The sequence below is a fragment of the Rhamphochromis longiceps genome, linkage group LG16 (genome assembly GCF_057381845.1).
Source record: "Rhamphochromis longiceps isolate RC_006_pf linkage group LG16, R_longiceps_female_GT1.1, whole genome shotgun sequence".
Lineage (NCBI taxonomy): Eukaryota > Metazoa > Chordata > Actinopteri > Cichliformes > Cichlidae > Rhamphochromis > Rhamphochromis longiceps.
This window is the reverse complement of record NC_140572.1, coordinates 19,614,306-19,627,703: the sequence shown is the minus strand read 5'-3', so window position 1 is coordinate 19,627,703 and position 13,398 is coordinate 19,614,306. Positions and strand designations below refer to the sequence as shown.

The following is a 13,398-nucleotide window of genomic DNA, read 5'->3' as shown; positions in this document are numbered from 1 at the left end:
TACTGTATGATAGATACTTGATTTATCCTACAAGGGAAATCACTGTTTACAACAGTTGCATAAATAATACAAATAAAAATATCCTGTGGCACAGTGGGTTAACACTACTGGCTCAGAAGAAGGTCCTTGGTTTGAATCCAGTCTGAGACCTTTCTGTGTGGAGTTGGCATGTTCTTCCCAATGGCCTCCCTCCCAGTACTCTGGCTTCCTACCTCGGTGGTAAAACATACACGGGGTTAGGTGTACTGGTGATTGTAAATTCACAGTATGTGAGCTTGATGTGTTGTGAGCTCCTTGTGTTAGCCCTGGTGACCTATCCGAGGTGTCCCTCACCTCTCAGCGTATGACAGCTAGTTCCAGCACCTCTGTGATTCTGAATTGGACAAGCAGAAGAGAATGGATGGATAAAAGTATTGTATTTACTACAGTCCCATACTCAAGGACTTATTATGTGAGGTGGTGCAAAGTTTTATTTATAACAGTGATGAAATAAAGTAATTTAAGAAATTACATTAAATAAAAAAATAAAACATGAGACTATAAGAGATTAAGCAAAAGAGAAATGGTGCCATATGCACTACTAGTGCATATGACATTAATAAATAACATTTACTTGCTATGTATAATTACATTACTATAATATTTGCACCAGATGTTAATCAGCTTTTGGCAATCAGTTTAATCTCATTTTTAACCACATAATACATGATCGAAATACAGTGTTTATTTAGTTACAGTAAACGTTAGTGACACTTGCTTCCAGAAGATTTTGATTAAAACTGATCAAAATCTTCAAGATGGCGCCTGTGTCTTTGGCACGCCGTCTATCGCTCTCTTTTATTTGTTTTATTTTATTGCTTTTAGTCAATTTTGTGCAACATGTCAGCCCTACATTGTTTTATGATCGCCAGACATTATTGGAAATAGGCTTATCTACCCAAGCTTTAGCTCGGTTTGGAAATGACAACCAAGGCTTTCTGCCTCCCGATTTGGAAGTAACACCACCTCACTGGCGCTCCTTACCATTGCCACTGGATGTGCGGAAGCGACGCAGGAGACGGGGTAACCGTGGAGGTCGCCTTGTCAAACTGAGACTCAGGATCTCTTGTTTTCCTCATGAGCTTCGCTCAATTTGTCGATCCTGCCCGCGACTCTTGGTGCCGTTGCGTGCTTTGGACCCGGTGGACTCCTGCTTGGTTCCTGTTGTGGGATCTCTCGAGAAGGGTTCTGCAAAACCCTCTCCTCTCCGACATCTGCGTTGGCGTGGAGTGGACCAAACAAACCTCCGACCTGTGGATCTGGTTGTTGCTGCCTCGGAAGCTCCCGAGCCAATTCCTCTCAGGTTGGGATTAATTAACGCCAGATCGGTGGCAAATAAGACATTCATTTTGAAGGAATTTTTTGCTTCCCATGCACTGGATTTTCTTTGCTTGACTGAAACTTGGATTCCACCCGGTGAGTTAAGTGCCTTTTCTGAATTACTGCCGGCTGGCTGTGCCTTTTTTAGTGTTCCGAGAGTTTCTGGTCGCGGAGGAGGGCTAGCTGTTGTTTTTAAGGCACATCTTGACTTTAAGCAGCTATCCCCATCAACACGCCACACCAGTTTTGAACTCTGTTTGTGTGAACTGGGCCACTCGTCTTCGCTGTTGTGTGCGATTGTTTATCGGCCCCCAAAATATAACAAGGAGTTTTTATCCGAGTTCTCAGAGTTTCTTGCTGACTGTGCATCACGGTATGACCAGATCCTTTTACTTGGTGATTTTAATAAGATAAGATAAGATAAGATAAGATAACCTTTATTAGTCCCACACGTGGGACTAATAATATACACGTCTGCTGCCCGGGGAAGCCCCTGGCTAAGGACTTTCTGGACTTAGTGAACTCTTTTAACTTTGTTCAGTCTGTTAAAGGTGCCACTCAAGAACGTGGTCACACACTGGACTTGGTTTTATCACATGGTTTATCTGTCCATAACGTACTCGTCGAGGATGCGGTGTTCTCTGACCATATGCCTATTTTATGTGATATTGTTCGTTTTAATCCTGTTCTTAAGCGTGCTGTACCTGCTCGATGTTATCGTGCTTTTGGCTCAGATACTGCCGAGCGGTTTTCCATATTGTTTGACCAATTTATTTCTTATCCTCCTGAGTTGTCCATCTCAGAAGGATTAGTTTCTTGTTTGGATTCTGCTTGTAAATCTGTCCTCGACGCTGTCGCTCCTTTTATATTCAGACAATGCAAGCCAAAGGCTAGTCCTTGGCTAACTAATTTTACTAGAGCCGCTAGAAAAGAATGCAGAAGATGTGAAAGACGGTGGAAAAAAGATAGGCTGTGCGTCTCTATGGAAGCTCTTAAGACTAGCTGGAAAGTCTATCAGAGAGCAGTAAAGGCTGCCAAGCACTCCTATTTTTCTCAACTTATTGCTGCCAGCTCGCATAACCCTCGTGTTCTATATAATACTATAAATTCTGTACTTAATCCGGAAGGCTATATTCTTTTGCACTCTTCTGCGGCTATGTGCAATAAGTTTCTTAATTATTTTGTGGACAAGGTTGCTAGTTTGAGACCTCTGACTCTACCTATTGCTGACCCAGCCATGCATGGTTCTTGCTCAAGTCTGTTCTCTGCTTTTCTACCAATTGTTTTATCTGATTTAGAGAAACTTGTGTTGAATGCTAAACCGTGTGGCTCTCCAAATGACGTTGTTCCTCCCCGTTTTCTTAAAAAAGGTATTTCCTATCATCGGACCACATATTCTGAACATTATTAATACTAGTCTTTTGTCTGGTCAAGTACCTAGGGAATTTAAGCATGCAGTCATACATCCTTTACTTAAGAAACCAGGCTTAGACAGTTCAGTCATATCAAATTTTAGACCCATCTCTAAGCTTCCCTTTCTTAGTAAGATTCTGGAAAGGATTGTTTATACTCAGTTGATGGACTACTTGAATGACTCTAAATTGTCAGAAATCTTTCAGTCCGGCTTTAAGCCATTCCACAGCACGGAGACAGCCCTCGTAAAAGTTATGAATGACATCCTGATAGCGACAGACCGTGGTAAATATGCAGTGCTGGTCTTGTTGGACATGACAGCTGCATTTGACACTGTGGATCACGATTTGCTGATCTCCCGCTTACAGCACTGTGTGGGAATTACTGGTTCGGCACTTTTGTGGTTAAAGTCCTATCTTTTAAATAGGACATTTTGTGTTAAGTTGGGGTCGGCTTCATCCTCTGTGGCCCCTCTGCTTTGGGGTGTGCCACAGGGATCTATTCTTGGGCCGTTATTGTTTTCATTGTACCTCTTGCCTCTTGGCGCGATTTTCCGAAAGTATAAAGTGCCATTCCATCTATACGCAGATGACTGCCAGCTCTACTTACCTTTTAGTCATTCTGATAGTCTCCCAACTGGACCTCTGCTTGACTGCCTTACTGATGTCAAAGCATGGATGGCAAAAAACTTTTTAAATTTTAATGATCGGAAGACAGAAGCAATTTTATTTGGCCCAAATCGTTCTTCTCATACTCTGGATGTTGATCTTGCAGCTTTGACTTCCCAACTAAAGAGTTCGATCACAAATCTCGGAGTTAAAATTGATTCTGCACTCACCTTTGATGACCATGTAAACGGGGTGGTAAAATCAGCATTTTATCACCTCAGACGTTTATCAAAGGTTAAGCCCTTTCTTTCCAAGCGTGACTTGGAAAGCGTTATTCATGCCTTTATTACCTCACGTTTAGATTATTGTAATTCTCTTTTAACAGGGGTTGGGCAGGGCACTTTGTCACGCTTGCAATTAGTGCAAAATGCTGCGGCACGATTTTTAACTGGCAGAAGAAAATTTGATCACATCACTCCGATTTTGGCCTCTTTACACTGGCTTCCAATTGAATTCAGGATCCGTTTTAAAGTCCTTTTATTGGCTTTTAAATCTCTAAATGGTCTGGCACCTGTTTATTTGTCTGACTTGTTGAAGCCCCACGTCCCCACTCGTTCCCTTCGGTCAGCTGAGCAGTTGCTGCTTTCGGTCCCAAAGTCACGGCTGAAACTTAGAGGAGACCGAGCGTTCTCTGTTGCCGCGCCGATGCTTTGGAATAACCTTCCTCTCCATATTAGACAGGCTGCATCAGTGCCAGTTTTTAAGTCTTTATTAAAAACCTATTTTTATTCCCTGGCTTTTAACTCTGTGGGTAACTGACATTTTTATTGTTTTTTAACTTTATTGCTATGTTTGGTTTTATTATTTTGTGCATATTAGTAGTGTACAGCACTTTAGTCTACCAGGTGTGTTTTTAAAGTGCTATATAAATAAATAAATGATGATGATGAAAACTGTAATGTAGTAGTAATGCTTGAGTGTTAACTTTGCCTGACATATTGTCAACTGTCTGAAAGAAATCCAAAGTAATACAAAAGATTGCAATGATTCATTTTTCTTACTTTTCAACCTGTAGTCATGCTGCTGCTCCGTCTGTTTTAATGAGGGTTAAAAAAAAGACTAACAACAAGTATACTATTGAACATGGGGTGTATTTCTGTTCTGTTCTTATCTTTTTTTTTTTTTTTGGTCAGATGTTCTGAAGGAGCTTGATGATGCTTATGACCGGTATCGCCGTGAATCTGACTCCCTTCAGAGGCGCAAGCTTCAGTTGTCTATTCAGAGGGCGCTAATTCGCAGTCAGGAGCTTGGAGATGAAAAGATCCAGATTGCTGGTCAAATGGTACGTGGAAGAAAAACTGGACAAAAAAGTAGCTTTTGGGTCTTAATGTGTGTATTGATGAATCTACGTTACTCTTCTTCTGTGACAAGAACGCTTACCCTGATTAATGGGTTTTATGGATCTTTTGTATCAGGACTGAATGAGCTTTATGTTTACATTTTTTGGAAATCTGTTGTAGAAAGAAAGAAAAAAAAAATCTAAACATTTACAAGACTCCAGCAGTAAACATTAAATAACTCTATTGTAGATACAAGCTAGGCAGTTACCAGAAACACAACACTATGTTTGACCTTCCTGTTTGGCATGTTTGGTATGTCAAAGTTCAGTTGGGTTGTGTTCCTTTTGTGATACATAATTAAAGTGGATAGCTTTGATAATAATTTCTCTATGAACATTCACATTTATATATATATTTTTTTAAACTATTTTCAGGCTCTTGCCTTTATATGGATAGCACAGTAGCGATAAACAGGAAATGGGGTACAGAGGGAATGACATGCAGGGAAGGACTGGGCGACCAGGAGTGGAACCAGATACAGAGCTGCTAAAATCCTTTTAGTCCATCTGGCACGCATCCCTCCCTCTACAAACACAGGTTTACCCTGTGTAAACCTGTTTATAGTAACATTTATAAGCCCCTAGACGTCAGCTAAGCCTAAACTGCTGAAAGCATGAACTTCTTTCTAGTTAATTCAGCAAAGAAGGCAAAATTTATGTTCAACAAATCTTAATCAGAGTTGGCTTTTTAAAACGTACAGTGCATCCAAGGGAGCTACAGATTGTCTCTTCACAAAAACATAAACCAAAAAGGATTTAGGCTTCACGATGATTAATGAGAGTCCTTTAAAAAGCTTTTATTCGTGCAAGTTCAAGCAACATGGCTCATGTGTTTTCAGGTTCAGCTGTTGATTGGCTCTGTCGGGGCACAGACATGGCAGATACTGATGTAGTTTGGGGTTTCTCACATAGATTTGTATTCAGGATTATTTAAGTGTGATGGTTTAGTCTACATTGTCAAATAAATTAGGTGAACTTGGAAAAAATAAAAAACAAAACATGAATGTTCTTTCTTTTTTCCAGGTGGAGCTGGTTGAGAACCGAACGCGACAAATAGACTGGCATTCAGAACTACTCCTTTCCTCTCAAGAAATCCCAGAAAGTCACATTCCTCCGGCCACCTCCATGACAACCACTGCATCGTCTTTGATGTCCTCAACATCAGCTACAGTTACTGTGGGCAAACCCAGTCACCACGACAAGAAGCGTGATGAGGTCACATCATCTTCAGGTGGTGGAGAAAAGGCGGGAGGGAAACGCTCACGACGTCAGAAAAATGGAGAAAATCGGGAAAGCTACGGGGGTCTGGATCATGCTGAGGAAGTGGGAGTGGGGGTGTCTCGGGAAAAGAAGGCCAAAACATCTTCCAAGAAAAAGAAAAGGTCAAAAGGAAAATCAGAGAGAGAAGTGTCTCCTCCAGACCTGCCCATCGATCCGGATGAGCCAACATATTGCCTGTGCGAACAGGTGTCTTACGGCGAGATGATTGGCTGCGATAATGACGAATGTCCCATTGAGTGGTTTCATTTCTCCTGCGTCGGGCTCCATCATAAGCCTAAAGGCAAGTGGTACTGCCCGAAGTGTAGAGGCGAAAACGAGAAGACCATGGACAAGGCCTTAGAAAGGGCTAAGAAGGAGAGAGCCTACAACAGGTAGCTCACCTGGCCCCATGAACATTCCTGTGTGAAAAATTTAATTTTATCTATATTAGCCTTCATTTCCAGTTAACAGTTTGCTAAAAAAAAAAAAAAAATCCACGAAGAGAGGGGTGTTGTAAATAGTTATTTTTGTAACAGCTGTGTACCTGAGAAACGAGAATGCCATCTCCTGGTTGTTTACAAACAGTAGCTGTAGTACAGTACACAACCATGTGCATGTTTGTAACAAGCTGTCCTGCACATCATCCCTCTTTGTGTTCATCTTGCATGCAACATCACAAGCTTAACTATATAAACTCAAATAAAAAACAAAGTAGAAACATGAATTCTGTGTTCGTCAACACTCAAAGTTCACTGTGTGATGATTTCAGATGCATCATTTTCTGTAATCAATGATCTGTAATTACAACTGAATTGCGGCTTACTGCATTTCACTAGAACATTGTACAAGAGCAACATGGATGCTACTTTTATGATAAAATGAGATGTTTAAAATGTATTTAATGAGTTTTAGGTAAAAGCTAATGATTCTCCAGTATTGCATAAAGAACTGTCAGTTGAGAGTGCATTTTAACTTATATTGAATATATAATTTTATTTTGCTGTTTCAACAAAGATCTCAAAATAAGACCATATATAGTGGATTTTCTGGCATCACCATCTCTAGAAACAGATCTTATGAGAACTTTAGCTTTACTGTGATCCACTTTCCCAGACAAGGCCTGATTTAGACTGACTACGAATCTCCGTAGAGCCTACGACGTACCCTACGCAAGTGGCCGTTGTTGCTACGAGCATTTATGCTCAAACCTTGGAAAGTAAAATAACTTGTGCACTAACAACTTGAAAGAAAATGCATGTCCATACAGGGATGACTTTGCCTTTTTTTTTTTTATTATTTACAAGTACTGGAAAAGGTGACATGGGGGACAACCAGTGCAAAATCTGTACATAATTTCAGTTGCAGGTTTCTTATATACACAAGTGAACGGGAAAGTGAATACACTCCGTCATGCATGTAACAGTTCACAACACAGCAAAGGACATGGTGTAAAGGTGATTTAGTTGTAGTCTGTGATAATCAGGCTGCTCAGTATCCAACTGCCTTATGAAAATAAACTGACAACAAATCAGGCTCACAACAGAAAAGGACCCATGACTTAACGATGTACCCTCTTGAGACACAAAACAATTAATCATGGAGTTATTAGAGCAAGTTGGAACACACCAGGATTTTAAGTAATGGCCCTCAAGTCCATAATGATATTACATCAAGGCAAGATTCAGCACATTTCCCCTGATGAACTTAAAAAGGGGGCGAGAATAGAAAAAAAAAAAAAAAGGCCCTCTTTGTTGGGCAGGAACAAGATGTTTTATGATGGAAAGTTGAGGGTAAAGTGCATAAAAGCTTAAAATTAAAAGAGGGGAGGGTCAAAAAATTAAGAGTTATTCCACTAAAACTTGCAGCACACACAGCTTAACAATGGACGGAGAGAAGCAATCACAAGTATCAGGTCAACTGTCTCTCCAGCTTTGTTCTACGATGGCAGAGACGCGTTTCTCATATTCCCGTTTGTTCTCCTGGTACAGCTGAGCTGCCTGGCTGTTGGCCGGACTGTTGGGGTTTGGCTCATCAAGCAGGGACTGCAGGGGGAGAGAAGATTAATACAGAAGGCAAGAATATTTAAATGGAAAACAACAAACCTGAATCAACTTATTCATCTACTCAATGTTATTGCACAATACTGAGAATTTTCCAGTTTGCCACTGTACTTTTACAAACTAAAATCTCTAATCTTTTGAATTTAATCATAAATTTAAATCTATCATTTGTATATTGATTATTTTCATGTATTAACAGCACTTAATGAATCAACACTACATTATAAATGAGTTGCTATATAAGAAAATAATATTCAGAAATTCTCAGATGTTACCGATATGTTTAAGCTTACACTTTGGGACATTTGTTTAGTTCACATGATATGAGTGGAGATTATTCAATCAGTGGGTGGTCAGCTGCAGTCCTACACACTGACATTAAACTTAGTCTCAGTGGATGAGCCTGAATTTGCAGTAGCAGCTTTTCGTTTCTCAGAGAAATATATACATATTATTTCTATTATATATTATAATATCGCAGACCTGCGACCATATGTTCTGGACACTCGGGTAAAGAGAGGGGCTGAGCTGTCAACTGATCACCACCTGGTGGTGAGTTGGATCAGGTGGCGGGGGAAGACGCTGGACAGACCTGGTGCACCTAAACGCGTAGTGAGGGTGTGCTGGGAACGTCTAGCAGAGGCCCCAGTCCGCGAGATCTTCAACGCACACCTCCGGCAGAGCTTCAACAGCATTCCGAGGGAGACTGGGGACATTGAGTCCGAATGGACCATGTTCAGCGTCTCCATTGCCGAAGCTGCTGCATTGAGCTGCGGCCGCAAGGTGGTTGGTGCCTGCCGTGGTGGTAATCCCCGAACCAAATGGTGGACACCAGAGGTGAAGGGAGCCACCAGGCTGAAGAAGGAGTCCTATCGGGCTTGGTTAGCCTGTGGGACTCCGGAGGCAGCCGACAGGTATCGACAGGCCAAGCGGAATGCGGCTCGGGCAGTGGCTGAAGCAAAAACTCGGGTGTGGGAGGAGTTCGGAGAGGCCATGGAAAAAGACTTTTGGACTGCCTCGAAGAGATTCTGGCAAACCGTCAGACGTCTCAGGAGGGGAAAGCGGTGCTCTACCTGCACTGTGTATAGTGCTGGCGGAGCGCTGCTGACGTCGACTGAGAAAATTGTCAGGCGGTGGAAGGAATACTTCGAGGACCTCCTTAATCCCACTAACACGTCTTCCGAGGAGGAAGCAGAGTCTGGGGATGAGGGGAATGACCCGCCAATTTCCGGGGGCGAGGTCACTGAGGCAGTTAAACAACTCCTTGGTGGCAGAGCCCCTGGTGTTGATGAGGTCCGCCCCAAGTTCCTGAAGGCTCTGGACGTTGTAGGGCTGTCCTGGTTGACACGCCTCTGCAATGTTGCGTGGAGATCAGGGGCAGTACCTGTGGACTGGCAGACCGGGGTGGTGGTCCCCATCTTTAAGAAAGGGGACCGGAGGGTGTGTTCCAACTACAGGGGGATCACACTCCTCAGCCTCCCTGGGAAAGTCTATGCCAGGGTGCTGGAAAGGAGAGTTCGTCCGTTAGTCGAACCTCGGATACAGGAGGAACAATGCGGTTTTCGTCCTGGTCGCGGAACACTGGACCAGCTCTTTATCCTCTCCAGGATACTTGAGGGTGCATGGGAGCTTGCCCAACCAGTCTACATGTGTTTTGTGGACTTGGAGAAGGCATTCGACCGTGTCCCTCGGGGTGTCCTGTGGGAGGTGTTGCGGGAATATGGGGTATCTGGCCCATTGCTACGGGCCATTCGATCCCTATACAACCGTTGCAAGAGCTTGGTTCGCATTGCCAGCAATAAGTCGGACTCGTTCCCGGTGGGTGATGGGCTCCGCCAGGGCTGCCCTTTGTCTCCGGTTCTGTTCATAATTTTTATGGACAGGATTTCTAGGCGCAGCCAAGTGGCGGAGGGCTTTCGCTTTGGTGGCCTCAGAATCTCATCTCTGATTTTTGCAGATGATGTGGTTCTGTTGGCTTCATCGGGTGAGGGCCTCCAGCTCGCACTGGAACGGTTCGCAGCCGAGTGTGAAGCAGCGGGAATGAGGATCAGCACCTCCAAATCTGAGGCCATGGTTCTCAGCCGGAAAAGGGTGGAGTGCCCACTCCGGGTCGGGGATGAGTTCCTGCCCCAAGTGGAGGAGTTCAAGTATCTCGGGGTCTTGTTCGCGAGTGATGGGAGAAGGGAGCCGGAGATCGACAGACAGATTGGGGCTGCAGCTGCAGTAATGCGGACGCTGCACCGGTCCGTCGTGGTGAAGAGGGAGCTGAGTGTAAAAGCGAAGCTCTCAATTTACCGGTCGATCTACATCCCTACCCTCACCTATGGCCACGAGCTGTGGGTAGTAACCGAAAGAACGAGATCGCGGATACAAGCGGCAGAAATGAGCTTCCTCCGAAGGGTGGCTGGCCTCTCCCTTAGAGATAGGGTGAGAAGTTCGGCCATCCGGGAGGGGCTCAGAGTAGAGCAGCTGCTGCTCCACATCGAAAGGAGCCAGCTGAGGTGGTTCGGGCATCTGACAAGGATGCCCCCTGGGCGCCTCCTGGGTGAGGTGTTCCAGGCATGTCCCACCGGGAGGAGGCCCCGGGGCAGACCCAGGACACGCTGGAGAGATTATATCTCTCGGCTGGCCTGGGAACGCCTTGGTATTCCCCCGGATAAGCTGGAGGAGGTGGCTGGGGAGAGGGAGGTCTGGGCCTCTTTGCTTAGGCTGCTGCCCCCGCGACTCGGCCCCGGACAAAGCGGATGAAGATGGATGGATGGATGGATGGAATATTGCCACAATGATTTGGAAATGCACTTAATGTTTCCATAATCAAATTAACAATAATATGCCATAATAATGAAATCTTTTCTTTTATTGTTAAATATTGACACTTCTTACCTGGATAGATGTTAGAATAGAAGACACATCATAAGTGGGGCTCCAACGATTCTGTAGGATGTCTAAACATATACTGCCATCCGCGTAGACTGTAGAGAAAAAACAATTATTAACAGGCCACAAATAACACTATAACGAGGCAGCAGGTGATCATGTTCTTACCATTTGGATGAAACATCTTTGACACAAATCGCACTGTAGGGGGTTTGTTGGGATATTCTTCTGTGAATTCTACGATGAGTTTAAATGTACCTGAAACAAAGGAACACATATGAGATTTTGGACCAACTGAGGACACTGTGGAGATGTGACTTGAGGAGTCTCTTTCAATTAATTCTATTCAGTGAGATTTTTGATTAAGTTACTACATTTAACTTTATCTATCTCCATATACAGTGGGGTACTTACCATCCTCAAAGGGAGTTCCTTCAGGGCTGCGAATTTAGAGAAAAGCGATATTTTGTCATTTGTTCAGACACAAAAATAAGATCTACACTTCAGAACCAAATTAATTTCTTACCCAAAAATGACTGCATTCCACACCATGATGTTGTTTTCAGAAGGGGCACCACTGACACCAGCTGGAGGATCCTCTTGTAGACTGCATACCCAAAAGGTTAAGTAAATAAATACACTGAAGCAAAGTTTCAAGGCCTCAAAGGTAATGACCAGAGACTGTATTTCTCCACTGAGTCCACAGAAAGGTGTATTTCACAATCAAATGTCTCCTTTCATTGTCTAACCACACCCACATTTATAAGGTCAAACAAACATACCATACTTGGAAACACAGCTGTTGCCATGGTTTCCTTTTTCTAACACAATGTGTCAGTGCCATTAATGATAAACGGTAGGAACTGTTATTTACTAAATACAGAATTAGTTACATCATGAGCGACAACGATGCTTATATTGTGCCTGCTCAAAGTTAGCTGTTAAAATTTAAAATTACCATAACTACCTAACTTGCAATGAAGCCTCAGAAACATTATATAATTGTTCTGCTGTGAGATGCTCAATCACTACCCATTTATTGGCACTTATCTCCACATAACTGAGTCACCTGCCTTCACAAAGTGTTGTGTTTATTTGGAACTTAAATCTTGGCCCCTCCACATAAAGATAAAAATACAAAACACAATGAAAATACAAAATACCCAGAAAACCGCAAAATTCACTGAAGATGAAACTAAACATGAATAAAAGAAAAAAATTAAAAAGCCATATCAGTAATAGGTTTGGGCTACACCAAACCATATTCCTCCCAAACACCTGGAAATACCTGCTCACATTCCTGAATCCTGATATTTCAAATATGACATAATCAAAAGACCAGAGGCTCGCTTTACAGTGAGATCAAAACACGTTTAAGGACCCCGAAGAGGTCCAGTAACTCACTACGATAAACAGTTAGGATCGCTTACAAAGAAAAAAACCCCAAAACATTTTCCGTGGGCAGTGTTACATTACGGTTATAAAGGGACCTGAAGGCCAATACACGGCCTGGCATTCGCTTTGTTTTACTGTTGTTTCTCACCTTTGACATATTGATTTCTACTCGGAAATTTACATAACAATCTAACTTTATTCTGTTTCGCTTCTTGGCGTCATTATTTGCCCCATTAACTCAAACTTTTGTAAGTTTAAGACCGTGGGGATGTCGAACCGTTTGTGCTGGTCAACAACGCAACTATGAAGCGGAAATATAAGATAAACGGAAGGAATACATTCGTGGAGTACTGGGGTTGAATGCGTTGAAAAAAATGTTTAAACCATGAAAAATGTCCGTCCGGCCATTTCTCACGCATATTCAAAGCTAAAGGTTTAAAGAGTCAGCTACGAGCTGTACGTTGACAGAAGCCTTAGTAAACCAACCTGCTAGCATTAGCTAGATCCGTTAGCGTCACGGAAAGACGAAGCGCTTTGAAAAAAAAAATACTTCACATAAATGATTCACATTCGCAGAAGCATACGATAATCTATAGCGGTTGCCTTGTGGTTGTTTTTACACAGGAAACTCATAAAATTGACTATATCCTAAAAAAACAGCGATTAGCTATGTCGGGCTAGCACAAGCTGACAAAACGGCTAACGATGTCGGCATAATTCCTGTACACCAACTCACCGTTTAAAATCTCTCATAAGTCTTCTTCTGGCCGGGGTTGACATATCTTAACTTGAAGAATACGTACAGACAAGGCAAAATAGTTGACAGGAGCTTATTTGCCTATATTATAGTTAATGTAATTTGAGAACGTTACAGAAACCTTACAGATGGGAGCCCGACTCTTCCGTCGTCCTATAAAGCTAATATGACGCTCTGGTTTGCGTACATAGATTTACACAGGACGATACCACATCAAGAAGGAAGGGGGGGGGGGGGGACATCTGCGATTTATTACTAAGCAAACCTGAA

At 42.8% G+C, this 13,398-nt stretch overlaps 2 protein-coding genes across 2 annotated transcripts in view; one reads left to right on the top strand and one right to left on the bottom strand.

The window, feature by feature from the left end:
• The window catches only part of ing1 (inhibitor of growth family, member 1), a 12,446-nt gene extending 5,683 nt beyond the window's left edge, over positions 1 to 6,763 (top strand). The window contains exons 3-4 of the mRNA XM_085384734.1: positions 4,574 to 4,722; positions 5,803 to 6,763. Coding sequence (XP_085240860.1) covers positions 4,574 to 4,722; positions 5,803 to 6,435 — 782 coding nt within the window. The 3' untranslated portion in view covers positions 6,436 to 6,763. The remainder of the gene's footprint in view (positions 1 to 4,573; positions 4,723 to 5,802) is intronic.
• Positions 6,764 to 7,309: 546 nt separating this feature from the next.
• Positions 7,310 to 13,305, bottom strand: ube2al (ubiquitin conjugating enzyme E2 A, like). Its single transcript, XM_085384736.1, has 6 exons — positions 13,108 to 13,305; positions 11,503 to 11,583; positions 11,391 to 11,416; positions 11,145 to 11,234; positions 10,983 to 11,071; positions 7,310 to 8,081 (listed from the first exon to the last, which is right to left on the bottom strand). The coding sequence occupies exons 1-6, from the start codon at positions 13,149 to 13,151 to the stop codon at positions 7,953 to 7,955; spliced, it is 459 nt and encodes a 152-aa protein (XP_085240862.1). The 5' UTR covers positions 13,152 to 13,305; the 3' UTR covers positions 7,310 to 7,952.
• Between the last annotated feature and the right edge of the window lie 93 nt (positions 13,306 to 13,398).

What these genes read in the sequence shown, in the direction of transcription:
- ube2al (XM_085384736.1), bottom strand. Translation starts at nt 13,151, where the DNA reads ATGTCAACCCCGGCCAGAAGAAGACTTATGAGAGATTTTAAACG. An exon ending in AGGAACTCCCTTTGAGGATG is followed by an intron (nt 11,235 to 11,390) that starts GTAAGTACCCCA and finishes CCTTTGTTTCAG; the next exon opens with GTACATTTAAACTCATCGTA. An exon ending in CTATTCTAACATCTATCCAG is followed by an intron (nt 8,082 to 10,982) that starts GTAAGAAGTGTC and finishes CTCCCCCTGCAG; the next exon opens with TCCCTGCTTGATGAGCCAAA.